Raw genomic sequence first — 25,087 nt, 5'->3', positions numbered from 1 at the left:
TGGCCTGCTCGGCCGAGCCGAGCCGAGCATGCGTAGTGCGGTGGTTCGCCGTGTCGGTTTCCCCTAGCTCGTTGGCTCGGGCGCGCCTGCGGGCACCGGCAGGGCCGGGCAGGGATGTGCCGTGGGACCTTCGTGCTGCCGGGAGCCCAGCGAAGCGTCTACAGGACGGACACGGGCATCGGGACGGTCCGCAGGGGCCAGGGGAGGAGCGGCTGAGGGCCCTGGGTTGGTTCGGCCCAGAGAAGGCGATACTGAGGTCGAACCTCTCACTGGCGCTGCAGCTCCTCCCGCGGGGCAGCTCCGATCTCTGCTGGCTGTGACACGGACAGGAGCCAGGGCACGGCTGGGGCTGGGCCAGGGCAGCTCAGGCTGGAGATCAGGGCAAGGCTCTTCCCCCAGAGGGTGCTGGCACTGCCCAGGCTCCCCAGGGAATGGGCACGGCCCCGAGGCTGCCAGAGCTCCAGGAGCCTTTGGACAGCACTGCCAGGGATGCCCAGGGTGGGCTTGTTGGGGGGTCTGGGCAGGGACAGGGGCTGGGCTGGGTGATCCTGGTGGGTCCCTTCCAGCTCAGGATATTTTGTGATTCGATGAAAATCCCTAAACTGCATCAGAATCACCCAGAAAGTTTTGCAGTTGCAGTAAAGGCGTGAAAAGCTGCTCCTGCTCTCGTCATTTCTGAAGTGAGAGGGCACAAAGCTAACACTCCCCAGGCGGATTTTTGTGGGGTCTTCCCATGACAAAGCACACGACGAGTGGCCGGATCGCGGTCACGGTGATGATCCAGGCATTGCTTGGAAATCAGGTCGGCCCGGGGCTTTGCATTTGTCATCTCTCACCGCAACACGCCCGGCCCCGGCTCCCGGGCCCCGGGAGAAAGCAGCTCCGGAGGTGGGACATCAGCGGGGTGCAGGACTTTCTCCTTGGGCCGTGCGGTGGAGCCGGCGTGTCCCGGCAGGACTGGGAGCAGCCCCACGGTCCCGTCCCGCGGCGGGCGTTCCAAGCAAGCCTTTGGTGCGGGTTTCCTGTCCCCTTGGGAACAGCATGTCCTGCTGCCAGGTCACGGTCATTTCAGGAAATGTAGACAGGATTTTTTTTTTTTCGATGGATGACATCACCAAGTTTTCCATGCCGGCGTTCGCAGAGCAGTGCGGCTGTGCTGGGAAAAGGGCTGTTGCGGTGCAGTGGGTGGAGCGGTTCCCATGCCAGGGGAGCTGTGCCCGTGCCATTCCCGGTGCCGACACACGCAGGGATGCACTGTCCCCGGCTCGCTGACAGGGAGCATCCCGCCCTGACGGTGCCCGAGCAGCACCTGGCCCCTCGCCAAGGGCTCGGTGTCCCTGAGCCCCCGCGGCCCTGCCGCGCCCTTCACTTCGACCCCCTCCTCTCCGGCCCCGTCTTCGCAGCCAGGCTCCCGGGAGTCACCTTGGCCGCTGTGTCACTGCTCGGTCACTGCGCCCGGCTCTGACAGCGAGGATTTCCCCGGCACCGGGTGAATTCCCCGCAGTGAGAGCCCGCCCATCCCCGCCCCGCCGGCGCGGCAGGCGGTAAAACCCCGGAGCCCCCGCGCGGGGGGCAGGCAGGCTGGGGACCCCGGGTGACAAATCTTGCTGCTGTGACCTTGTGCCGAACAAGTTCTCTGCAAAAAGCACCTCGCCGTGACCTCAGTGCGTGCTGCGCCGCGCCTTTCCCCCACACGGCATTTTTCCTGCGATCGGCGTCCTGCCGTCTCCGTCCTGCCACCGCCCATCCTTCCCGGCCGCTGGCCTCCCCTGTCCCCCGAGCCGGCGCCACGGGACGCGAGGTGGCCATGACACTCTGTGCGCAGGTAGGCGAGGGCACACTGGTACCCAAAATGGCCCAAAGTGACTTCAAAACAATTCCTCAGGGTGCCAGGGCTCGCTCCGGGCCATTTCCAAGGGACCAGGGGCTGCTCACCAGCGGAGTGCAGCGGGAGATGGCTGTCCCCGATGGGACCCCGGGTGGGTGAGGTGGCCCCAGGTTCAGCATCACAGTCCATCTTTTCCCCCCTCCAGCAAATGCAGAGGATGCGTGAGGGGAGGTCCCACGGGATGGATGGGAAGTCCCTGGGATGGACGAGGGTGCCCAGGAGGTCCTAGGAGGTGGATGAGATGGACACAGAGGAGGGATGAGGGAACCCAGGGGGTAGATGAATCGTCCTGGGGGAGTGTGAGGGCGTCCCGGGGACCTGGGTTCATTCCCAGCAGGGCCGTCTGAAGCAGGGATATGGCAGGGGACAGCTGGGGCGGGTCAGCGAGGAGGGTGCTGGGGAAGAAGTGACAGAGGACGGGGTAAGGGAGTGACTGAGGAGCTCAGGGGAGGTGACTGAGGGGGTGACAGTGGGGGGGGCAGGGGGCATAACTTGGTGTGACGGTGGGGTGGTGGGTGTGGTGGCAGAGATTGATGTGGGGGTGTTGAGGGTGCGGACGTGGGTGACGGTGCGGTGGTGTCGGAGAGGGGGTGTCAGGGATGCAGGGATGGGTGACGGTGTGTTGGGGACACTGGGAATGCAGGGGTGCGTGTTGTTGGGTGGTCGAGGGTGTCGGTGTGGGGGTGTCGGGAGCGTTCCCGGGGGCGGGGCCCTTCATGTGGGCGGGGCGCTGTCAGGGGCGGGGCCGTTCCCGGTCGGTGGGCGGGGCCCGGGCTCGCCACACGTGTCGGGGGGCGGGGCCTGGCGGGGCTTCCGGTGCGGGCGCGCAGCGAGGGCCGGTGAGTGCGGGGCCCTCAGGGAGCGGCGGGGTCGGGCCTCGCTCCGCTGGGAGCTCGGCTCCGCAGAGAGCTCTCCTGGCCGCGGGGAGCCCGGGCCACAGGAAGGCAGCCCTGGGATCTTCTCCGGTTCGCGGTGTCTCTGCTCGTGAGGGCTCCTCCCGGAGACAGGCTCGGGGCGTTCAGCCTGGAGAGGAGCAGGCTCCAGGGCGACCTCAGAGTCCCTTGTAGGGCCTGAAAGGACTCCAGGAGAGCTGGAGACGGACTGGGGACAAGGACATGGAATGTCAGGACAAGGGGAGCAGCTTCCCACTGCCAGAGGGCAGGGCTGGATGGGATATTGGGCAGGAATTGTTCCCTGTGAGGTGGGCAGGCCCTGGCACAGGGTGCCCAGAGCAGCTGTGGCTGCCCCTGGATCGCTGGCAGGGTCCAAGGCCAAGTGGACAGGGCTGGGAGCAGCCTGGGACAGTGGAAGGTGTCCCTGCCCAGGGCAGGGTATGGAATAAGATCAACTTTAAAGTCCCTCCCCATCCCAACCACAGGACTCCACAGGTGTGCTCCTTGGCTGTTTTAGGTGGCTGTAGCATGTAGTCACAGAGAATGAAGGTATGAGATGCATAAGCAACTAAAACAAAAGCATTTTATTCTTTGCCTTCTTTCTAATTTGCTTGTGCCTCTGTGTCCTCATTTTCCATCCCTCTGGAGAACCGTTTGTGCCTGATTGGGTGCCGCCACTAAATCTGGGCTCCACTGTGTGCCCAGCTTCCCCCAGGAGCATCCAGGACCAGCTGCCTCTGGGCAGAATTTTGGTCCCTCCTGATAGCTGACAAGTGTGAAAGCAAGCATTGGTAGGCTGTGGTGGCCAACAGGTTTTTAGTGAACTGAATTTATTATATTTATTTCTTATCACCTTTAAGACAGTTTTTTACCTTTTTTGGAGCAAGAAGACTTGATATCTCTAAACAGGCTGCATTTCAGTCAACTCAGACAGGGGGTTTTATATTAGGTCTGTCCTTCCTGTCTCTGTGTTCTGGATTTAGTTCTAAAATTCAAGTTTCCTCACATATTTGGGAGGCGAAGGCAAGCTTGTAGTGTGGTTTACATCAGTATGTTTACTTGTTGGGGGACAGTCTAATAAACTGTGAGTAACACAGTTTATATGAGAAATCATCCCCATGCAATTATAATCAGTTGGAGAAAATACTTTTATTTTCAGTCTCTGGACATACAGCCAGAACTTTTCGTTCACATGGCAGCAGCAAACTCTTCTCCACCTGGTTCTCTGGATCTAAACCAGCCTGGCTTTGCAAAGGAGATCCTGGGAACTAAACTGGAGGTCAAATACCTGTGCTCTGATTGCAAGAACATCCTGAGGCGGCCGTTCCAGGCACAGTGCGGCCATCGCTACTGCTCCTACTGCCTGAAGAAAATCATCAGGTAACTGCTGTGCCTCCAGTGGGAAGGCAAAATATTTGAAAAGGAATTTTCAAGAACAAAAGCAGAGAGAAGTGTCATTTTCAGGACTTTCTCAGTAAGGGAGCTGTGTTCAATCATTGAGGTTCAGCATCATCTCTTCTCTAAGGGTATGTGTAATCTCTGACTTGCCTTTGTTGATGCTTCAAAGTTCTCTTTTCTGGAATCCCCTGCATTGTTTTTGCCGTTGAGGAGGCAGTCCAGGTCTATCACCCATCTCCTTCATCACAGTCATAAAGTCATCATTTCGTTGTTGTCTCAGAATGGGAGAGGTTTAAGCACAAACTGGCTTCCAGAGAAGTTTCCTTGTGTTCTATCTCACTCCTACCTTTGTGTGAGGAAAGATAGAATGTTTAATTGGCAGAAGAAAAAAATTAGAAATAGGCATCAACAATACACACAAGCAAAGGCTCAATGTGTTGCTTTAAAAACAAGAAAACACTGTCATTTCATAAAGTTACCAGAAATCAATTTATTGTTAAATTTTGTTGTTGTTGTTGTTTTTGTGTTTGATTTTTTTTTTTTCTGTCTGATAGTGCTGGACCTCAAAAGTGTGCCAGCTGTATCCAGGAAGGAATATATGAAGAAGGAATTTCTATTTTGGAAACAAGCTCGGTAAGGAAAAATGCATTGAAAGAAACGTAACAGATCACTGGTGTCAGAAATACCAGTTACACTTTCTGCTTAAAACATGAGCTCTAAGAACTCCTTATTCCTAGGAACTCTCTTGTGAAGCAGTGAGAAGGGTGATTACTGTGTTGGACTCCTCGGTGCTGAAATCCAGGTCACGTGTGTGTAGTGGTGCCCTACTTAAAGCTCTCACAGCGATTTGGTTGCTGTTAACACACCTCTGAGGGTTGATGGGGCAACTGGTCTGGGAGGAGTTTTCAGAAAGAATTCAAAGTCCTGATCAAAACTGCAACTCCTCAGTAATATTTGTGGTCTGCTTGTTTTTTCCATTTCAGGCTTTCCCAGACAACGCGGCACGGCGGGAAGTGGAGAGTCTGCCTGCTGTCTGCATCAACAGCGGCTGCACCTGGAAGGGAACCATCAAAGAGTACGAGGTACAGGCCTAAGCAAGGCTTGGCACATCTGCAGCCTTCTTCCCTCTGTTTTTGGGGAAGGCTCAGGGTGTTGTCCGTGCTCACTGACAGTGGGGAAAAGTTGTCAAATCCCTGGACTTTACTGTCAACTGAAGAGGTTCCCCGAATGAGGGTTTGTGTGCCCTGCTGGGGGCACAGGCTGGACTGAGATGAGTTCAGATTTACTTGTGAGCACAGGGATTTGCTTGTGAGCATGTTCCTTCCATGATGGGAACCACCTGCTCTCTTTGCAGCTCTTTTCTGCTATACAAGACTGTCAGGAAATTGCTGTGCCATGAAATGGTTGTGACTTTCTCTGCATCATGTGAACCTAAAACTCCGTCATCCCATTTCAGCTGTCTCCAGAGCTACCAGGGTAGTGGGACTGGATGTTGGGTACTGTCTGGTCACTCATCACCCAAACTGTTCTGGGACACAAGGCTGCTGGACAGGATGATTTTTTCACCTCACTTCTCCTCGAGGAGCCCAGTAGCTTTTTAATACAGGTTGTGGCTGGGTGTGCTTGGTGTATAGTGTATGGCTGTATGTGAAGCTTTTGGCTCCTGAAAGACCATTTTGTCATCCCTCTTGGAATGGCAGAGCCATCACATGGGAGGCCTGAGATAAGAGGAATACATTTTATTTCCCTCTAACACTCACTCCAGATTAAGATCATAGCCTGGTGGTTTACAGAGCTTTGGCAGTGACTGAGATGTTTCAGGAGCTGGTTTAACCTTGGTCTGTCCAGGCTAACATTGGGATTCTCTCGATGATGCCATTCCAAAGTGGAAGGAAGAAGCAACAGCTGTGCATCAGGCCTGAGCATTCTGCCCAGACTGTGCCTCTGCCTGTTAGCAGAGAGATGCTTCTGCAGCTGTTTCTTTGTCCTGCTGTCTGAGCCTTCTGCTGAAGTTCAAAGTTCAGTCCAAGAGAGGAGGATGTCGGTGCTAAATGGTCCTGCTGCTGTGAACCCCCATTTGTACATCTGTGAGAGACTCGTGGTGTGGATGTGGGACTGAAGAAGTGTCAGGTGAAAAGCTTAACACTGCCACAGCACAGAGTTTGGGGATTGCACGTCAAGGAACAGGGTACCCATGTACTGAGGTTTCAGGTTCAGGCTGTGCTGGTGGTGTCTGCAGATTGTTTGCTTCATAATTTAGTTTCTGCTGGTGCCTAGAAGTCCAATGTCTTCTGCAATGATTATGGTGAGCTCATCTTCGTTAAACTAAACCAAATTATATCTGTCAGCAACTTCCAGTGCTGATTGTGCTGTGGCTGATGAGCCATGCTGAACTTTTTCTTCTGGTTTTAAAAAAGGTCTTAACGTGGTCTTGCAGAGCTCAGCAAAAATCTGCTGCTGCCAAAGGTTCTCCCTCTGTATTCTGACAAGTGTTAGAGTGCTTGGGTCTGGCCAGAGCTCCCACTGGGAGTTGAGAAGGGCAGCAGGCTGTCCTGGGAGCAGGGCTGCAGGAGCGTGTGATGCCCCAGAACCTTGCACACAGCTGATGAAGGGCTCCTGTATGGATGAGCCTGTGCCTTGTTTTCACTCTCCACTTGATCTTCCCAAACCGCAGTTTGGCGTTTGCTGGGACAAAGGATGATTGATAGTGGTGTGGCCCTGGAGTGCGTGGGCTGCGGGTCTGTGGCATCTGTGACATCTTCCCTGCCAGGGGTTTTTATGAGTCTCGGGGAGTCCTGTGTGGTCCAGGGGGTGTGGGGGTTTGGAGCAGTGCTGGCTGTTTCCTCTCAGGGCTGAGTCACCTCTCCTGCCTGCCCTGGTGGCATTCAGCCTGAGGAAGGAGGTTATTTTGTGCCCTCTCAGGAAAAGCTGGCTCTTTCCTAGGAAATGGTGGGAGGAGGCAAGGTCTGGCTTGTGTTATCTCCTCTCGTGTGCCTGCCAAAGAGCTGTGGCATTTAATCAGGACTGGCTGTCTCCATGCTGCCAAAGCCATGTGTGTTGATGAAGAGGGCTTGTTGATGGGAAAGGAGGCGTTGAATGGCTGTGTTAGCCCAGAGCCTTGTGATGTCTTGGGCTAAGGTTAAACCCAGCCTTCAGGGCCACAGTGCAGAGCTGCCTGGTGCAGAAGAGCTGCATCCGTAGCTGCACTGTGGGTAAGTCCTGCAGCAGCTCAGCACTCCCACTCTGGAAAGTACCTCAGAGCTATTTCCGAGAGGACATGGAAAGTCCCTCAGAGTGAATTCACTGTTTGCTAATTTTAAAATCGTGTGTTGTGCTGAGACAGGCTGCTCTCCCCTTGCAAATGAAAAGATACTGTCACTTCTGGCTTGCTAATCTTATCAGGGCACACACAGGGGAAATATGTTCTCCAGCTGGAAAGCTTAAGCCTCAAGAAAAGGAGTAAAATGGATTTCAGTTTTGCTTTCTGTTCAGGTAGACTGAAGTTTGGCTCTCAAAGGGAAACACAAAACTGAATGAGTGCAGTCTGCTTGGACATGACTTGCACTTTGCTTCAAGCTGTGTGGACCATGTGAAATATTTAAGTCTGGATTTATGGCTGCATTTTTCAGAGTCTGTAATATTTTGTGGCATTTGGATAAAGTAGTTGGGGGGGGGAGGGGCTGAAGGGTTTTTCCTTTTATTGGTGACCTTGTTTCCTGATGAGTCTGTCTGCCTGTACATTTTTAAAATCAGGCTGTGGGCATGAACCTTTAGATTCACGAGCAAAGTCTGAGAAGGGCTGCAGAAAGTAAACCCAGCCCATGAAAGCAAAAGGAAAAACCTCAAAAACGGTCCCAGTGATATCCAGGAGAGGGAGTTTGTGGTTCCTCAGCTCTGGTCTGTTTTTCCTCCCACCTTTCAGTACCTCTAGCTGCCATGTCCCTCTCCTGTTTATCAACATATTGTTGTCAGTTTTCATACACCTTTTATTTATACTTTTCATCCCACCAGTTCCCTTCCTGTGTCCTCCCCCAGGACTGCGATGGGAGGAGGGGGCTGAGGAGGAGTATACACAGGGTCAGCTTTGGCATTCCCCTTGGTTACCCCAAACAGGGCATTTAATGCAGCCCTCTTCAGCTGGAAGCAGAATTAACTGAGACATAAGGAAATGAAATTGTCCAATTTTAGGAAGGAGAACTAAGTTTTAAGCTTAAACATGACATCAGTGTTTAAACTAAGTTTTGTGGGGCTCAGATCAGCTGAGCTTCTGAGGCCAAGCAACAGTCAGGTGTGGGAACAAGCTGGCTTAATCCACGCTGGAGGGAACATGCTTTCTTTGAGTTTGTTGTTGTCACTTTGGTTTTAGAGAGTTCTTTCTAAATGAAACCTGGAAGGCTGCAGAAGGTGCAAAACTCCGAACCCAAGTGGTGTTACTCAAAAGCCTGTGGTGTCAGAAAGGATGTCTATAGCCCCTTCTGGTCTATGTGGCTTCCTGGCTCCAGAAGAACAGGATAACCAGGCCTTCCCTTCTGCCCACTGTTCATACTTAGGAGATGCTGTAGAGCCCCTACTGCACCTTACATAGGGAAAACTCCCTCTTGGAAAGTGCTGGGGGCCCTGAGCCAGGGGTGTGCCCCGTGTTCTGCCCCTCCTTCCCAGCTGCAAGCCAGGAGTGCCCCAGGAGGTTTTGGTGGTGATTTTCAGCTGAGGCTGGAACTTCATCTTCAGGGTTTTGCACATTGCTTCGAGCAGAGCTGTTGGTCTTTGAAGCTCTTTCACCTGTCTCCTGCTCCACAAAGTTGTTCCTCTGAGTGTTTTATCATTGTTGTCTGTGTGGGGCACAATGCTCGAGGTGCTGTGGCAGGAACACTTGGTGCTGCTGTAGCAGGGTGACTGTCCTTCTCTCTAAAACCCAGTACAGCATTTATTGGCTTCTTCTGAAGGCTTTTGGCTCCGAGTTCTGGGCTGATGGTGAAGTGCAGTTTGCAGCTAGCTCCAGCAGGACCAGACAATTTTCTGGTGACTGACTTGCACATGGAGGTGACCAAAAGGACCTTCTGCTTTTGGAAAAGGGATCAGACACACCTATACTTTCCAGAGGCAGAGCTGAGGCCCACAAACACATCCCAGCCTCAGTCCCTGCAGGAGCTGGTGCAGCTGGCTGCCCGGACACGAGGCGATTTCCCGTCCAAACCTGTGGTGGGAGGTAGAGCCATGGGGAGTGCCAGAGAGCATGTGTGGGAGGGGATTGGAAAGCCCCGGCTGCAGAGGGTCTGCTCTTCACTTCTGAAACCAGCTCAGCCTTCTTGTGGTGGCCCAAAAAGTAATAGTTTTGACATCTGCTCCTTGGGGAATGAAAAGCTGTAAGTCACGAGCTTTGAAGTGGAGGCTCATATGGCTCTACGCTGTGAGGAATGCATGGCAGCTGGAATGCAGGTGCGGGAATTGTGGAGAGATTTGGAAAAAGCATCCTGGAGGGTACCACCACTTCATGCTTGTTCATAGTAGAAAGCAATCAGGAGTGGCAGAACGTGTTTTTAAAAATGACAGAAAACCTACTGCTGCTTCAAATGCATTTTGTACTTTCCTCTGCCCTAAGAAATGACTCTTGCCTTCGCACTTGTCTTCAGTACCTGAAACATTGCCTTGGTGTCCCTCTGCCAGCAATCCCCAAATCAAACTCTGTCCGATCAGCCCTAGCAGTTGATGAACAAAACTTCTACACTGAAAACAAGAGTTCCTGCCCTGGGCCTGAACAGAGGTGTGAGCCAGGCCCACAGGAACCCCCACAAGGCTTCTGTTGCCTTTTGTCCTCACTCAGGTGGGCACCAGGGCACTGAGAGCAGTGAGGGTGTGTTGGGTTCCCATCCCCTCACTGCCTGGCCAGCTGGAGCCAACAGTGCCTAGTGATGCAAACTTCATTTTTGGTTTTGACAGTTTCTTTGAAGTGATGCCAAGTGAACTTGCTTGGATCTGTCAACAGCATGTCCCAGCAAGGGAGGAGTTTGTGTCTGGCACCAGCCTGTGTGATGGTCTCAGAAAGTTCCTGTTTGGCACTGGGAATTACAGACTGGGTTCCTGCTTTCCAGCCTTGTGTTGCTGGGCTCCGTGCAGAAGCACAAGGACTGGGTGTGTGGTCACCCTGTGCTGGGTAGCCTGACTCACCTGTGTGGGAAAAGGTTCAAGCAAGCCTAGCATAGAACCAGCTTAGGACTTCCCTGTCAGGAGGAACTGCAGCACAGAAGGGCACGGGGACTTCCGAGTGGCATGTGGCAGCAGAGAGCAGGCACAGGCCTTCCCAGGCATTTTTCCCTGGGGAAGGCTGCGAGGAGTTGTGAGAAAGCTGAGAAAGAATTAAAACAATTATTATCTCCACTTGCTGCACCTGTTGCTAGGCAAATGTGGAATGTGTTATGGAGATCTGTTTACCAAAGGGTGGTGCTGTTTTGGTTGGTTGACCAATTAGGTCAAAGCTGTATTGGATAGGCTGGAAGGGCTTGTGGGTTTCTTAAGAATATAGTATTAATATAGTATAGAAGAATAAAGCAGTGGTTCAGCCCTCTGCATGGTGGAATCAGTGCTAATTACACCTGCGTCAGGGGGACCCCTGTGTTGGCAGGAGCAGGGCATCCCAAAGCACCTGCCTTGTGTGGCACATTCTGTCCTGCAGGCTCTTGAGCCCCTGGGAACCGACAGAGACGCACGAAGCAACCGATGCTTCTTAACACAAAGGATTCAGGTTCCCTCAAAATTCTCTCTTTTATACTGGACACTCATTTTCAGTGTTTTCTCTACAATTCCATGGGCCCACCCTTTTCCTTGTAGCCAGGCTGCTGTGTCCAAGAAACCAAGTGCTGCACATGGCAATGCTGGGGCTGGAGACCACCCAAGCCCTCGTAGCCACCACTGTGCCCTGTGTCATGGCAGCTGGCTTTCCTCTGCCATCATGGTAGTTTTGCTTACTTCTTGTTGCTCCCTTCCAGCTGCCAAGCCTTGAGCTGTCTGCTTATGGTTGCTGTTGCTGTGCTCAGAGGAGAGGAATGGAGTGACTGTCCATGACCAGGGGACTTTGCAGGAGAGCTGCGCTGTGCAGTTCATTCTGAGCCTGTCCTGCTATCCCTTGTCCCTCTGCCAGCCCTGCCCTTTGCTGTGACCTTCCCACAGGCTTTGGCAGAGGTATCTCACAGCAGCTGCTCCAACAGTGGCATTTCCCAGCTGCCTGCCTTGTCCCTTCACTGGAGGGGGAGCCCGGTGTCATGCTGGTGGATTCCTAGCATGGAAGACCTCCAATAAAAAACTGGCCATGTGTGGATGTGGCAGGTTATGAGTGGAGCAGCCAGGCAGCAGGGGCATGTGCTGCTCCACCACCAGAGTGTGGAGATAGTGATTTCCAGCAGAAGCCTCTTCCAGAGTTGAAATTGAATTTAGCGATGCCCTGAGGTGAAATGGTGATCAGGTTAAACTGCAGTTTTCCCCATTGGCTGAGGGAGAAGTAGGGAAGCAGGCTCATCCTGGCATTGCATAGAACCAGAGAATATTCCAAGCTGGAAGTGATCGACAAGGGTCATGCAGTCCAGTTCCTGGCCCTGCACAGGACACCACCAAGCCCACCCTGGGCATCCCTGGCAGCGCTGTCCAAAGGCTCCTGGAGCTCTGGCAGCCTCGGGGCTGTGCCCATTCCCTGGGGAGCCTGGGCAGTGCCAGCACCCTCTGGGGGAAGAACCTTTTCACAATATCCATTCTAACCCCATCCTGACACAAGTCCAGCCATTCCCTTGAGTCCTGTCACTGGCACACAGAGCAGAGATCAAGAGCTGCCCCTCATGAGGAAGCTTCAGAGCTCAGTGTGATCTGCCTTCAGCTTCCTTAGGAATGATCACTGTGTGCTCCAGGGATCAGCTGCCCTTATTAAAACCCACTTTTCCCTCTGTATGCCTGCACTCCCCTGCGCAGCTGCAGTGCAGAGTGCTGGCTTGCTGTCTGGGATGAAACAGCCTCATCCTTCTGCCAGAGTGTCCAGAGAGAAACTTTGTCTGCAAATACTGCAAATTTAAATAATGTACAGCTTTTCTGCTTTCCTGATACTGAGGTGGAAGATTCCCAGTAGAAACATGCAGCTCCATTTGCTAGTAGGCCTGCAGGCAGATGAGAGGGCTCAGCACCTTTGAGCAGCCTGGAGAAGAGAAGGCTGTGGGAAAACCTCACTACAGCCTGTAAGTGCTTAAAGGGAGCTTGTAAAAAGATGTAGAGAGACTTTTTACATGGACAGATAGTGACAGGAAAAGGGGGAGTAGTTTTAAACTAAAAGAGCAGAGATTTAGATTAGATGTTGAGAGGAAATTCTTCCCTGTGAAGGTGGTGAGGCCCTGGCACAGGTTGTCCAGGGCAGCCGTGGCTGCCTCATCCCTGGGAAGTGTCCAAGGCCTGGTTGGATGGGACTTGGAATGACCTGGGATAGCCGAAGGTGTCCCTGCCTACGGTAGCAGGGTGGAATGAAATTGGCTTTAAGGTCCCTTCCAACCCAAACCATTCCATTATTCTGTGATTCTGATTTCCCTCACACACAGTCCCTGACTCTGATCCTCTCGGTTGCCCTGATCCTTCCATGAGCTGTGGTGTCTGATTTACTAACCTTTCCAGTGAGCTTCCAGAGAATGACCTCTCTGATGGTGGTGGGTGATGGGCAGGCTGCTGTGGGGTTGTGTCACTGTTTATTATTAGGGAAGGAAATTTATCAATCATCAGCTTTGGTTTTAATTCAGTGGGGAGAACCAGGTGTTGCTGAAGGCTGTTAACTGCCTCATTTGATTTTCCTGGTCCTGCTGTTGGATGCTGTAGGCTGGTGTGTGCCTTGCTGGGTGAGCCATTGACTTCCAGCTCCACTTTAATTCTTCCATGGCTGTCCCCTCTCTCTGATGCCTTTGCAGCTTGATTTCCACTCTGGTTTCCCTCTGGGAGAGTGCCTGCTCTTGCCTAGTCCCACTCACAGTCATAGATGGCTTTCTAGAGCTCCCAAAAACTTTCCAAGCAAGTGCCTGAATGTGAGTGGTGCTTATCCCTGTAGCAGAAGCTACAGCTGTGGCTTGGGAAAGACATAAACAGGAGGATTGCCCCATTTCTGGGGGAGTGGAGTGTGGCAGATCAGGTCCAAGTGCCAACCCCTGCTCTTGGCTCCAGGGTGGGTTGGACTTCTTCCAGGAGTGATACCATCCATCTCTGTTCTGACACCCACGTGGGGCAGGAGGAACAGGGGTTTCCAGAAGAGCCTGAAACTGTTTATACAGAAATGTTTGGATCTGTGCTGGCTGAAGCTTCTGGGTGTCTTTAACTATTTACATGCAGAACAGTTGCTCTTTGAGCTCCTTCCCGTGCTGCAGGCAGGGCTGCCCACTCTTGGGCGTTACACTGTGGTGCAGAGGGGAATCAGGATGGAGAATAAGTGCTGGGAGGTGGGGAGTGTGGAGGGGGTGGTAGTTTCACGCCCGTGTGTTGGCATGGGAAACCGTACGTTTAAAATACTCCCTTTTAAAATAGTTGCCTCTGCAGTGAAGTTTCCTTCTTTCAGCCAGACCATCTGTTCTGCCAGTGCTTTGTGGGTCATGGGGTAGATGTTATTGGGTGTTTCTAGAACATGAGAGCAGTAGGTGGGTAGAAAAACGGTCTCACTCACTCTGAGTGAGTGCAATAAAGGCAGGCACTTGGCCTCCTCCTCTGCAGGCAGCAGCGTCCGTGCTGGCAGCAGTGCCCTCCAAACCCTGCTGGCTGGCCAGTCATCTCTCCAGGGGCACACGGTGAAACTCTGAGCTTAAGTTACTCACTTAAAGCATAAAAAGGAGAGAGTGACCGAGAAGCCGGGGTGGAGTTACTGCTGGTTTCACTTTCCACTTCCTGATGTGTGACAGGGTGAGAGGTTTGTGTGTGTTCCCCTAGAAGGCAACAGAGATTCATTGTGACCAAGTTTTCAAACATCTGGGTTCAGATGGCTGCAGTAAAAAAGCTCCTGGTTGGTTTTCTTTTCTGTCCCTACCATGTCAGGAGACTTCTGTGCTCTTATATTTTACTTTGAGTTTTGATCTGCATATTCATGGTGTTTCCAATGCCTTGTTTCAGCTGGTGGGTGTATAACAGGAAGGTTTAAGCAGTGTGGAAATGGCACAGAAGCAGTGGCATGTTCCAGCATTCCATTTAGCCAGCACTGTTGCCAAAGAGTCTACTGAGGACAGAGGATCACGTTGCCCTGGTCGTTTGTTCAACCTCTCTGGCCATCATCCAACCCTGAGTCTGGCTGCAGAGGCAATTGCTTGTGTGCAGGGACTGCTAAATGAAACAGTTTAAAAATAATTTTCTTTCTGCTTGAAAAATGGTATTCTAATTCAAATGTGAAGATACAATCAGACAGCTCAGCCTGGCATGTGATGAGCTGTCACGGGGCCTATGCCTCAGCTGACTGATAACCATTACAGTGGAAAAACTGCCCAAATTATCCTGCTGAGGTAGTGGCTCACTCCACTCAACCTGCATCAACGTGTCTTCTCCTGGCAGAGCCATAAATGGAGTTTCCCGTTGTTATCTTGGCCATCAAAGCAATAATTTGAATTTTTTAAAAATCGTTTTAGCATCTTTTAAATAGAAGTTGAGGCTACGTAGGTACCCAAAATTGGGGTAACCTGGAGGTCACACGATGAGTCAGCAGCTCAGAGGGATCAGCATGACTAAGGTCTGAGTGTAGGTTGGTAAATCCAGTGTTTGTCTGTAATAGGGTATAAAACCACCCCCTTGGGACTGTGCCCATCACAGAACCTCCATGAGCCTTTTATTTGAGGACAAATATCTCCTGTATGTTCCTTCACAGGCTCATGATGAAGTCTGCCCTGAATTCCCGCTGACTTGTGAAGGCTGTGGGAAGAAGATTCCCAGGGAGAAGGTATCCATCCGACTCTGTGCCCTGGGGGTATTTGGTGTCCTGATGGGCTGAACTTGGCGTTCTGGCAGCAGGGAGGAACAGAGTCCATTAGGAAATGAAGTGGGGAAAACAACTGAGTGGCAGCTGTTAATGTGGATGTGAGTTTTCCATAAGGATGGGTGTGAGGTAACGTGGCTCAGGGGCACTCCAGGTCAGTGTCAGTGCTGCCACTGCCACCTCCCTTGGAGCCATGTACGGGAGCAGAGGCTCTGTGGGAAAAGCACACTCATGGGTTTATGTTCTGTGTGGGCAACTGCATCCACTACTGCTGCAGTTTTGGAAAGAGAGCCCATCTCCAGCTGTATTAATTGATATCTAAGTAATAATCTAATGGAATCCATGCCTATAGCATTTCCAGGCTGCTGGCTCCTGGGACAAGGCTCAAAAGTCTGAAAAATTCAAGTTTTGGGAAACATTTTCAAAAAGCACATGCATCTGAAACCATCTTGCCTTCTACAGGCAAATATTTTTAGTAGCAGTGTTGGAAAAAGCCCTTTAGCAGGGCAGGGCAACAGAAGTGGCAAAAGGAGGAGCAAAAGAGTTCTTCCAAATGGGCAGCATAAGGAGGGGCTGGGGGTGGTGGTACAGCCCAGCTTATCTGCAGGCTGGGGTTTGGGGTACAACCCAGCTTATCTGCAGGGGGGAGCTGAAGCCCTGCAGGAAGCCAGCTCATGGGGTTCCCATGGGTGATCTACTCTGTGTTTAAATATTAACTCCTGTGTTTATTTCTCCAAACTCTTGTTCATTATTTGTTGCCATGTTAACTCAGAGTAACCCACTCATTACACAAGCCAGATGGATATAGAAGCCTTTAAAAAAGTGGTTTCAAATCACTTTTAATTGACATCTGTTGTGGCAGATGTAGGAGTTAAGTGGGGAGGGAATATGGTGGTTGTTCAGAACAGAGCTTTGGTATCTGATGGTGAGGGGTGTACTAAACCCAAGATGAAGCTGTGACAGTGCTCCTTGGATTAATCATGCGCTGTGTGGGAATCTGAACAAGTTATCTCAGTGCTGAGGGGTTAGTGGCACCTCTGTAGAAATGTAATGCTGGGATGGAGGTAAAAATACCAGCCTGTAGCATGTCCTTACCAGAGTTGTGTGAAGTGCCCAAGAAGGATGTGTCCTTGTTTCTTGAGATTGTTGCCTGTGCCTCCCATTCTTCAGCCCTCAGGGAAGCTCATTATTCTGCATCCGCAGCTTGTACCTGTGCCCATTGCTTTTTCACTCTTGCATGTGCTTGTGGGCAGTGAGACCTCCCAGCCATGAAGAGAAGGAGAAATTAGGCTTTCTTCAGGTGTCAGGGCTGTATTTGTATTGCGGTGAAAGTCACGCCTGGTGGCGGGCAGGGCCCAGGTTTAGTGGGCGCTGTGACAGCTGGTGATCAGCCGTAGCTTGGCCATCCTTCAGCTTGGCTGTAGTTTCCCAAATGCCAGTGGGATGGAAAGGGAGCACTAGGGACACATAAGATCTAATACTGCCTTCCTCCCTCCCTTTCTAGTTTCGGGACCATGTGAAGACGTGTGGCAGATCCAAAGTACCTTGCCGGTTCGAGGCTGTGGGCTGTGCTGAGGTGGTAAGGACTCCTCTCTGGGTTACCTTGGCGCTTTTCAGTCCCAGCATTAGAGTTGCTGCAAACTGCTGTTACCCAAACTGTCACATCTGTTTTCCTTCAGGTATTTGATTAAACCCATTGCACATGGAGCTTCACATCATCCGCTGTGCGGTCTGGGCGTCCCAGGCATTAAATTCCTGTGGAAGGAAATCTCCTACTTTAAGAGCACCCTAAGTGCTTTGGGACTGTGGTGGTTATGCTTCTTTCAGGGGGAATGGCTTCACACTGCCAGAGGTCAGGTTTAGATGAGATTTTTAGAAAGAAATTGTTCCTTGTGAGGGTTGGGAGGCCCTGGCACAGGGTACCCAGAGGAGCTGTGGCTGTCCTTGGATCCCTTGGACAGGATGAGCTTTAAGATCTCTTCAAGAAAGTGTGTAATGACTTGTGATTACCGTGATTCTGTAAGCAAAGTACTGGAGCCAGGCCATTTCTCTATGTCACTTAGTTCTTGCAGGTCCCCCTGGTTCAAATAAATCCGTCCTCCAGGAGGTTGTGTGAGGCTTTGTCCTTTGTTGCTGTTAGGTACATCTGACAGAGCTTTTCTGGGAGGAAGTTAGAGCAGACTAGTACAGCTGGGGGAAGCGTTTAGCATCCCTCATTGTATGTGATTTGAAGCATTTCTAAAACAAACAAAAACCCAAACCACCCCCACCAAAACACATTTTTAAATTATTTCATTGGTTTCTCCCCTATAAATTATAAATTTAAAACTGATTTTGTGACCTGGATAGGAGGAATTTGTTCTGTGGATGGTGACAGTGTAGCTGCACATGCTGAATGGGGGATGTATTTCTCTTCATGTAGGTGGAAAATGAAAAGCTCCTGGAACATGAAAGGAAGTGTTTGGCAGAGCATCTCTACATGCTTCTGAGCTCTGTGCTCAGCCTCAAGACTGGTGCTGGGGACCTGAAACCCCTTCCTGTTCCTTCCTCATCACAAAACAGCTCCCCACTTCTGGCAGCAAACTCACTGTGCTCGGAGTCGGAGCTCTCCCGGTCCCTGGAGCTCTTGGGAAGGTGTGAGGCCCTTGAGAGGAAAACAGTTACCTTTGAGAACATTGTCTGTGTGCTTAACCGGGAGGTGGAGAGAGTTTCCCTGACAGCTGAAGCCTACAGTCGCCAGCACCGGCTGGACCAGGAGAAAATTGAAACACTGAGCAACAAGGTGTGTAACTGCTCACCTGGGCTTTCCAGCACTCCCAGCAGAGGCTGTTTCCTGTTTCCTTTCCGTGTCATGAGCTAGCAAAGCTTCAGCACTCGACCCTGAAACTCCACAAATCTGAAGGCAGAACTAAAATAGCCGTTGTGCCTGTGCCCAACCCTCAGCAGCTCCCTGGAAAAGCTGGGAATTTAACTGACCTGTGTAAAGCATCAAACCTCTGTTAATTATCAAACTGGGCAAGATACCGAGGGGTTCTTCCTCAGCAAAGTTTTCTGACAACAGCCAGAGCACCCAGAATTTCGCTGCATCTCCTTGTGCTGCATCTCACTGAATCTGTGGGGCTGCTCACCTTCCAGACTTTTCCAAAGGAGTGCTGCCTTTGCCAAAGGAGTGCCATCAGTGCTGCTGCCTGCAGCAACAGGCTGGAGGTGTGAAGGAGCTGCCTCCACCAGTCTGCTCCAGCACAATCCCTGTGGAGGGCTCCTAGTGTTCCTGGCACCTGGAGCTGTGCAGTTTGCAGTGTACCTGTGCTCTCTGGGCAACTGATCTGGCGTGACACTGTGTGAGCTGGCAGGGACGAACCCTCCAGAGGGTGTAGGTTCTTTTCTTTCTTAATTTAGTTTTGTCACAATGCTGAGTTATTGGGGATTTTTTTCCCCATTCTCACTTCTTGTGCTGCTCAGCCAATGGAGCAGCTCCTTGGAAGGAGTTTTACATTGTCTACGGGAAAGTTCCCAGCTCAAGCACTAAGCTGTATTGATGGATCTTCTCCAGAGTGACAGGGTGCAGACAGAAGCTTCAGTGAACTGGCTTAAGTTGCTTGGTTTCTCCCTCCCATGCTCCCTGTCCGTTCTGGAGAAAGTCTCTCATAAGAAGCAGTCCCGGATGCCGGGCTCTGTTGGGGTTTGCCGGCTGAGCCTGCGTGTTTCTAACTGCTCCCTGTGTCCCACTGAGCAGGTCCGGCAGCTGGAGAGGAGCATTGGGCTCAAAGACCTGGCCATGGCCGAGATGGAGGAGAAGATCCGCAGCATGGAGGCTTCCACCTACGATGGGGTTTTCATCTGGAAGATAACGGAGTTTGCCCGGAAGCGTCAGGAGGCGATAACAGGCCGCTCTCCTGCCATCTTCTCTCCAGGTGTGCAAAATCCCCAAAATCTTTTGCATCTCAGCTGCGTGTGGGTCTCATGACAGGTCCTTTTCTTGGGAAATGTTGCCAAGGCCAGGCTGAGAAAAGAAATATTCCATGTGGAAGGGGGTGTTTTGTTTTGGAGGGTGAAGCATGCAGACCAGTGCTGTTCCAAGAGGGAAGAGAGGGCTGAGAGGAGAGAAGTGCAGGCTGTGGATGGGATGAGAAAGGGAATTGGCTGTAATTGTTTGGTTTGCATTAAATGTAAAGACAAGGAAATACCAGCTGATATCTGTGTTAAAGAAAAGGAAGTGGAGATTCTGTGTGCAGTGTTGTGAGGAGAGAGTGCCGCGGGGTTTGGAAAAGGGCAAAATCTTGAGTTCAAAACAGCGAGTTGTACAAGGAAGGTTCATTCAGGGCCTGATCCGCCGCACGCCAGGGTGAAGCTCATCAGTCGGGAGGGGGGAAGGGGGAGGGCCTCACTGGGTTTTTGCTCTGCTCCTTGCCTGGGCCAGGGAGAGCAGGATGCCCAGCTGCATGGTCACTCTCCCTGGCTACTCCCACCACTCTAGCCATCTTTCCTTCTGTTCCTCCATGGGTTTTACATTCAAAGGATGATGGGAGTGCTGAGAAGGCCTAGAGGGGCAAGTGGGGATATTCTCCTTGGACTAGCAAAGGGGTCATCTGTCCTGAGAGCCTTGGAGTGAAGCAGGTGGGGAGGAAGGAGCAGAGGAAATGAGCTGGGCATTTCCAAGAGGGACGCAGTGACAAAGATCCGATCTGTTGCTCCTCACCCTGTGGAAGAGCAGTGTCTCTGCTATTCATAGTCTGCCTGTTGGGAAAAGCACCAAGTCCTGCAGTAAAATATTGGCTGTGACCCCTGATCTCTGCCTGTGCCTGCTGAGCCTCGCCAGTCCCAGATGTACCGCTCTGTGCCGCTGTGGGAGGGTAACTTGTGGCAGGTCCCCTTCCAAGCTGTGACCCCACATAGGTCTAGTGTCACACCACAGGCATTCCCAGGACTGCTGGGGAAGGAAAGTGCCTGACATCCCATCCCAGCCATGTCCAAGCCATGCTGTGGGGATCCAAATGAGAATTAAATTTCACTTGCTTGAGCCCCTGCCCAGATCAGAGGCACCAGCTCACAGTGGGGCTGTTGAGGGTGCTCTGCCGGCCAGGTGCTTTATGGAGGGGGTTTGTTCCTGGTCACCGGTGTTACTGCCATGAACCACCGCTCCTTCAGCACTGGGGTGCAGGAGGATTGGCCCAGCTCTGGGGCAGATCTTCCCTGGTAGTGAGGGGACAGCCAGGGGACTGGCAGCTGTTCTGTGCACAGCTTCTGCTCTGGCCAGGGGCTGCACTGCCTGGCCTTGGGCTTTCCAGACCACCTCTGGTGCAGCCCAGACCTGGCTTCTCCCAGATTCCAAACTTCAGAGCCCTCAGAGTTCAGAGAGATCTGCTGGTGCCAGGCTGTGCTGCACTGGACCCTCACTGTGCCTGTTCCACACTTCTCTAACAGCTTTCTACACCAGCAAGTACGGCTACAAGATGTGTCTGCGCGTGTACCTGAACGGGGACGGCACCGGCCGCGGGACCCACCTGTCCTTGTTCTTTGTGGTGATGAAGGGACCTAACGACGCGCTGCTGCGGTGGCCCTTTAACCAGAAGGTGGGTCTGGAGCAGAGCTCACTGTGTCCATCTGCGGCCTCTCTGGTTTAGCACCCACTCGAGCTTCTCAGCACTGTCACTCCTGCCTGCTTGGCAAGGCAGAGGAAGGGCTCTGTATTGGCTGCCCTGGGAGTTCCCCAGGTGTGCTGAGACCACCAGCTGTGCTGTGGGGCAAGGGGGTGACATGGGCTGTTTGGAACCGCACAGAGCCTCTGCAGGGGTTGAGGGCAAGGGAAGGTTGTGGTGGCCTGAGAGCTCAGGGGCAGCAGGTGCTCACTCCCTGTCAGGAGCTCAGATCCCAGCTCCTGGGTACTGCAGGTTTGTGGAACGCGTGGAGGCTGAGTGAGTTGGCACGAGCAGATGCAGAGAGGACAACAGCCCTCTGTGCAGGCTCAGGGAAGTACCTGAGTGTCGGTTCTGAGAGCAGAGTGTAGGTTTTCAGTCAGTCTGACAGACTGTGCTGCCACAGGGACGTTTCCAGTAACAAGCAGGATGTGGGGATGGGGAAGATTTCTACAGGACATTACTGAGGTGATGTTCTCTGCTGGTCCCACTCAGAGGCGTTTCTCTGATTTGCAGGTGCTCAGGGTGGCTGTGGCTGCTGGTACCTGCATGTGTCACAGCAGGTCACTGGGCTGGGCTTCCATGTGTCTTCTATTCAGCCACTCCCTTATGCTTTCACCTTTCCCCACAGGTCACCCTGATGCTTCTGGACCAGAATAACCGGGAGCACATCATCGACGCCTTCCGCCCTGACGTGACATCCTCATCCTTCCAGCGCCCTGTCACGGAGATGAACATCGCCAGTGGCTGCCCCCTCTTCTGCCCCGTGTCCGTCATGGAAGCCAAGAACTCCTACGTGCGGGATGATGCCATCTTTATTAAAGCCATCGTTGATCTCACAGGCCTCTAACCCTCCTGACCTTGGAGCAGTGAGCATGGAACCAGCACTGCCCAGGGCATCTCCCACTTGTGCTGCACCTCAGGCAGGTCTCAGAGCAAGAGAGAGGAAAATCCCTTCCTGAAAGGGACCTTTGCTCTGAGTGGAAATGAGGTGTCTGATGGGAGCCCTCTTTACTGAGGGTTGGGTGGACACTGGCAGGCTGTGGAATGTGGAAGATTCCCTGCAGAGACTTGGATGTCTGAACTGCTGCTCTCTGGACTCCAGTGGAAACCAGTGCAGCTCTTGCTCTACCAGCTTAGCCGACATCCACAGCTCTCTGTAGTAAAACAGCGGTTTGCCCTGCCTGAGCTCCACCTCCTGTGGATTTTGGCTCAGCTGTCTAGGATTTCCTTCTGAGATCTCTGTGTTTCTCGAAGCTGTGCCCTGTGGGGTGCCGTGGCTTTGCACTGCTGGTTGCTCCACACCCCGGGAGACAAGGAGGGTGTGTGACAGCTGCAGTGCCAGCTGGGAAAGAGAGACACAGACTGGTTTGATGCCGTTGCTGTGTTAGGAGGGTGCTGAGCCCAGCTGCAGGGCAGGGGAGCCCTGAGTCCAGCCTTGCTGGGTGTGTGATGGGTGGTGTGTGCTGGAGTGTGGAATGGGGCAGGAGGTGCTGCTGCCCAGGAGGGACCTTGAGGCAGCACCAGGGATGCCTTTGGGGAAGAAGTGAATCTGTTGTAGAGATTGTCCCTCCTGTGCCAGGAGAGGAGGGTGACAGAGCTCGGTGTGCACCCTGAGAGTTCCACGCCCTGCCCCTCTCTGCCCTGTGTGCCGAGCAGCACTGGGTGGGATGGGTGCTGTGCTGGGAGCTGTCTTTGCTCATAGGCAAAGACAGAGAACTGGCTTCGTTCCCACGGTGGGACAGCTCCACCAGCCTTCCCAGGGCTCCTGCTGCTGAGCTCCACATCCATCTGTGGCTGCCCTGTCCTGTCTGTCTGGGCACTGCAACCTTGGGCTGTGGGATGTGTACTGTCTGCCCATGCAGTGGGCACTGCTGGCCAGCCCCTGCACTCTCAGCGCCTGCAGTCACCAGCAGCAGGTCTCCCTCACTGTTCCTCCCCATCCCTGAGCTCAGGAGTCATGGGCCACCTGGTTCCAGGCAGCACCTTGGAGCTCTTCCTCCACTTGGGCGCACGTTGAATCTGCAGCCAGCTGGGTAGGATCTGGGGGCTGGAGAAGTGAAGTGTGCTGTCCCTTTTGTGTCCCTGGATTCCTTCCCTCTGGGCAGCACATGTTCAGCAGCCATGAGAAGGTGTCTCGGTGTTAGTGGGGAAGAACAGGCTGCCACATCCCTGCATAGTGCCCTGTGCAGCTTTATTGTGGCCACGGGTAGCTCTGGATTGGCCCTGATCCAGGGTGTTGCCTCCTTTGCCTGCTTCCCACACCCCTGTCAGTGGATGAACGTGCCACAGGAGATGTTTTGTTGATGACAGGAACGAGCTGTGAACACCCTGCAATGATCAGGGGCCCTGGCTGGCTCTTGTGCTGCTCCTCGGGCAGTGGGGCTGGAGCATGGTCACCCTCCTCAGTGGCTGCCAGGGATCGGCCCTCCACTGCCAGCAGCTCCTGCCAGGTGCCCAGCCCGGGTCTGATGGCTGCAGAGCCTGCCAGGCTTGTGATCTGCTCACACCTTGGCTCTGGCACAGCCACCCTGAGGGGTCCAGAACACCATCAGGCTCTGCCCTGGCAGGGAGCCCTGCAGGGTCTGGCTGTCCCCCCATGTGCTGACACAGCCCTGACCAGCCCTGGGGCTGTTTGGAATGTCCCTGCTGCTGCCCAGGAACTCAGGGGCCTCTAACCCTCCTGACCTTGAAGCAGTGAGCAAGGAACCAGGAACTTGGAGCAGTGAGCATGGAACCAGGAACTTGGAGCAGTGAGCATGGAACCAGGAACTTGGAGCAGTGAGCATGGAACCAGGAACTTGGAGCAGTGAGCATGCCCAGGAACTCAGGAGTGCCCAATGCCCTGCAGGCTGAGCTGGACCCTGGCCCAAGCTGAACTTCTTGCACCCACGGCTGCTGTGCTGGCCAGGTGCTCTCCAGACAGGTGCTGGGGTGACCTGTGAGCCCCCTTTGGAATTGCTGCATGGAACTTCTCACATGTGTGTGCAGGGTCTGGGGACAGACCCAGCCCCTGTTGTTGGGGGAGTGGGACAGAAGCTGGTGACAGCACAGCCTGAGGTGGGACAGGGGTCACAGGACCCTTCCTTTTGTGCAAAACCCCCTCCAGCCTGTCCCAAGGGACAGATCAAGCCCTGTGTTGCTGCTCTCACCCTGTGCCTTATGAGGAAAATCCAGGCTAGCAGAGCCCTGCTCTCATCTACAGCAGCTCCCCAGGGATGCTTGGAGAAGCCTGGGAAGGGAGAGGAAGGTCAGCTCTGCTCATAGAATTTCTGGGAGTTAAGTGTCATGTGGGGGGGAGCTTGTTCTGTGTTGATCAGAATGTCTGCTCATGGGGTGCTGCCTGCAGCGGGGCTGGGGGCTCTGGCCAGGTAGTGCCAGGAGGGACTGTGGAGACACTGGCTCAGCTGGGGGGATCTGGGCTGCTTTCAGGGTGGGAGCTGGTCCTCCCGCCCCAGCACATGTTTGGAAGGTCTGTGGGAGAGTCGATGCTACAGCAAAGCTCAGGCTGAGCTCTTCAGGCCACGGGCTTACTGCTGGAGGGGAAACATTGCCTGTCAACCCCTCCCACTGGGAGCTTTTTCCTCCCCACCCTTCTGGTACTGCTGATGCTGTCCGGGCCTTTTTTGGCTCTTAGCAGCTCTGGAGCTGGCAGCAGGAATTGTGCTTATGTGCTGCAGGCAGGGGCCCTGTCCTGGGCACAGCTCTGCCAGCCTGGCAGCCACATGGACAAACACTGGACACAAGCCACCCCTGGATTTTTGTAGGGTTTTTTTTTCCCTTTTGACTACACTGTCAGCCTGGCACTGTGAACTGGGTTTTGTTTTTCTTGAGGGTGTAGTATGGTCAGAACCACTAATAAAAGCTGTTTGAACAGCATCGCTGTGTATGAGCCAGGGGGTCCTGGGCACAGCATGGGGGAGGATTGCATCAGGGTAAGGGGTTTCTGTGCTGGGGGATTAATTCTGTGCTGGGAACTCTCCCCAGCTCCTGTGTCCCTGCAGGAGATTCTCAGACAAGGAGAGAATGGCGGGGGGGGGGTGTCTGTAATGGGAAGGGAAGGAGCTGGGGTCTGGCTGCTGGAGCTCCACTGGGCAAAAGGCCAGTGGGAGCCAGTGCAGCAGTGCTGGGCCAGTGCTTCCAGTGGTTCCACTGCTGCTAAGGCAAATCCAACACTCCTGTTCCTGGGTTGTAACAGCTCTGAGCTCCTCCAGAACAGGCTGCTTTTCCCTCACTGCTGTTGGGAGCCCAGTGCCTGCAGGATGCCTGTTCCTGCCCTCCCAAGCTGCAGCACCAGCCCAGGGAATAAACC

The 25,087-nt window shown here is 53.3% G+C and overlaps 1 protein-coding gene across 4 annotated transcripts; it reads left to right on the top strand.

Moving 5' to 3' along the window:
• Positions 1 to 533: 533 nt before the first annotated feature.
• On the top strand, positions 534 to 24,789 carry TRAF2 (TNF receptor associated factor 2). 4 transcript variants are annotated; one of them, XM_041406527.1, is made up of 10 exons: positions 534 to 1,825; positions 3,941 to 4,161; positions 4,734 to 4,812; positions 5,163 to 5,261; positions 15,032 to 15,103; positions 16,644 to 16,718; positions 17,562 to 17,921; positions 18,876 to 19,053; positions 20,564 to 20,712; positions 21,407 to 24,788. In XM_041406527.1, the coding sequence occupies exons 1-10, from the start codon at positions 1,808 to 1,810 to the stop codon at positions 21,623 to 21,625; spliced, it is 1,470 nt and encodes a 489-aa protein (XP_041262461.1). In that variant the 5' UTR covers positions 534 to 1,807; the 3' UTR covers positions 21,626 to 24,788. The 4 variants fall into 4 exon arrangements, with proteins under 4 accessions (XP_041262461.1, XP_041262463.1, XP_041262464.1 ...); XM_041406528.1 differs by lacking the exon at positions 534 to 1,825 and adding an exon at positions 2,696 to 2,727 and having other exon boundaries at positions 21,407 to 24,789; XM_041406529.1 differs by lacking the exon at positions 15,032 to 15,103 and having other exon boundaries at positions 21,407 to 24,789.
• The last annotated feature ends 298 nt before the right edge of the window (positions 24,790 to 25,087 follow it).

Source organism: Onychostruthus taczanowskii, unplaced genomic scaffold (genome assembly GCF_017590055.1).
Source record: "Onychostruthus taczanowskii isolate IOZ18803 unplaced genomic scaffold, ASM1759005v1 scaffold25, whole genome shotgun sequence".
In the NCBI taxonomy this organism is placed as follows: Eukaryota; Metazoa; Chordata; class Aves; order Passeriformes; family Passeridae; genus Onychostruthus; species Onychostruthus taczanowskii.
This window is presented reverse-complemented; position numbering and strand designations above follow the sequence as displayed.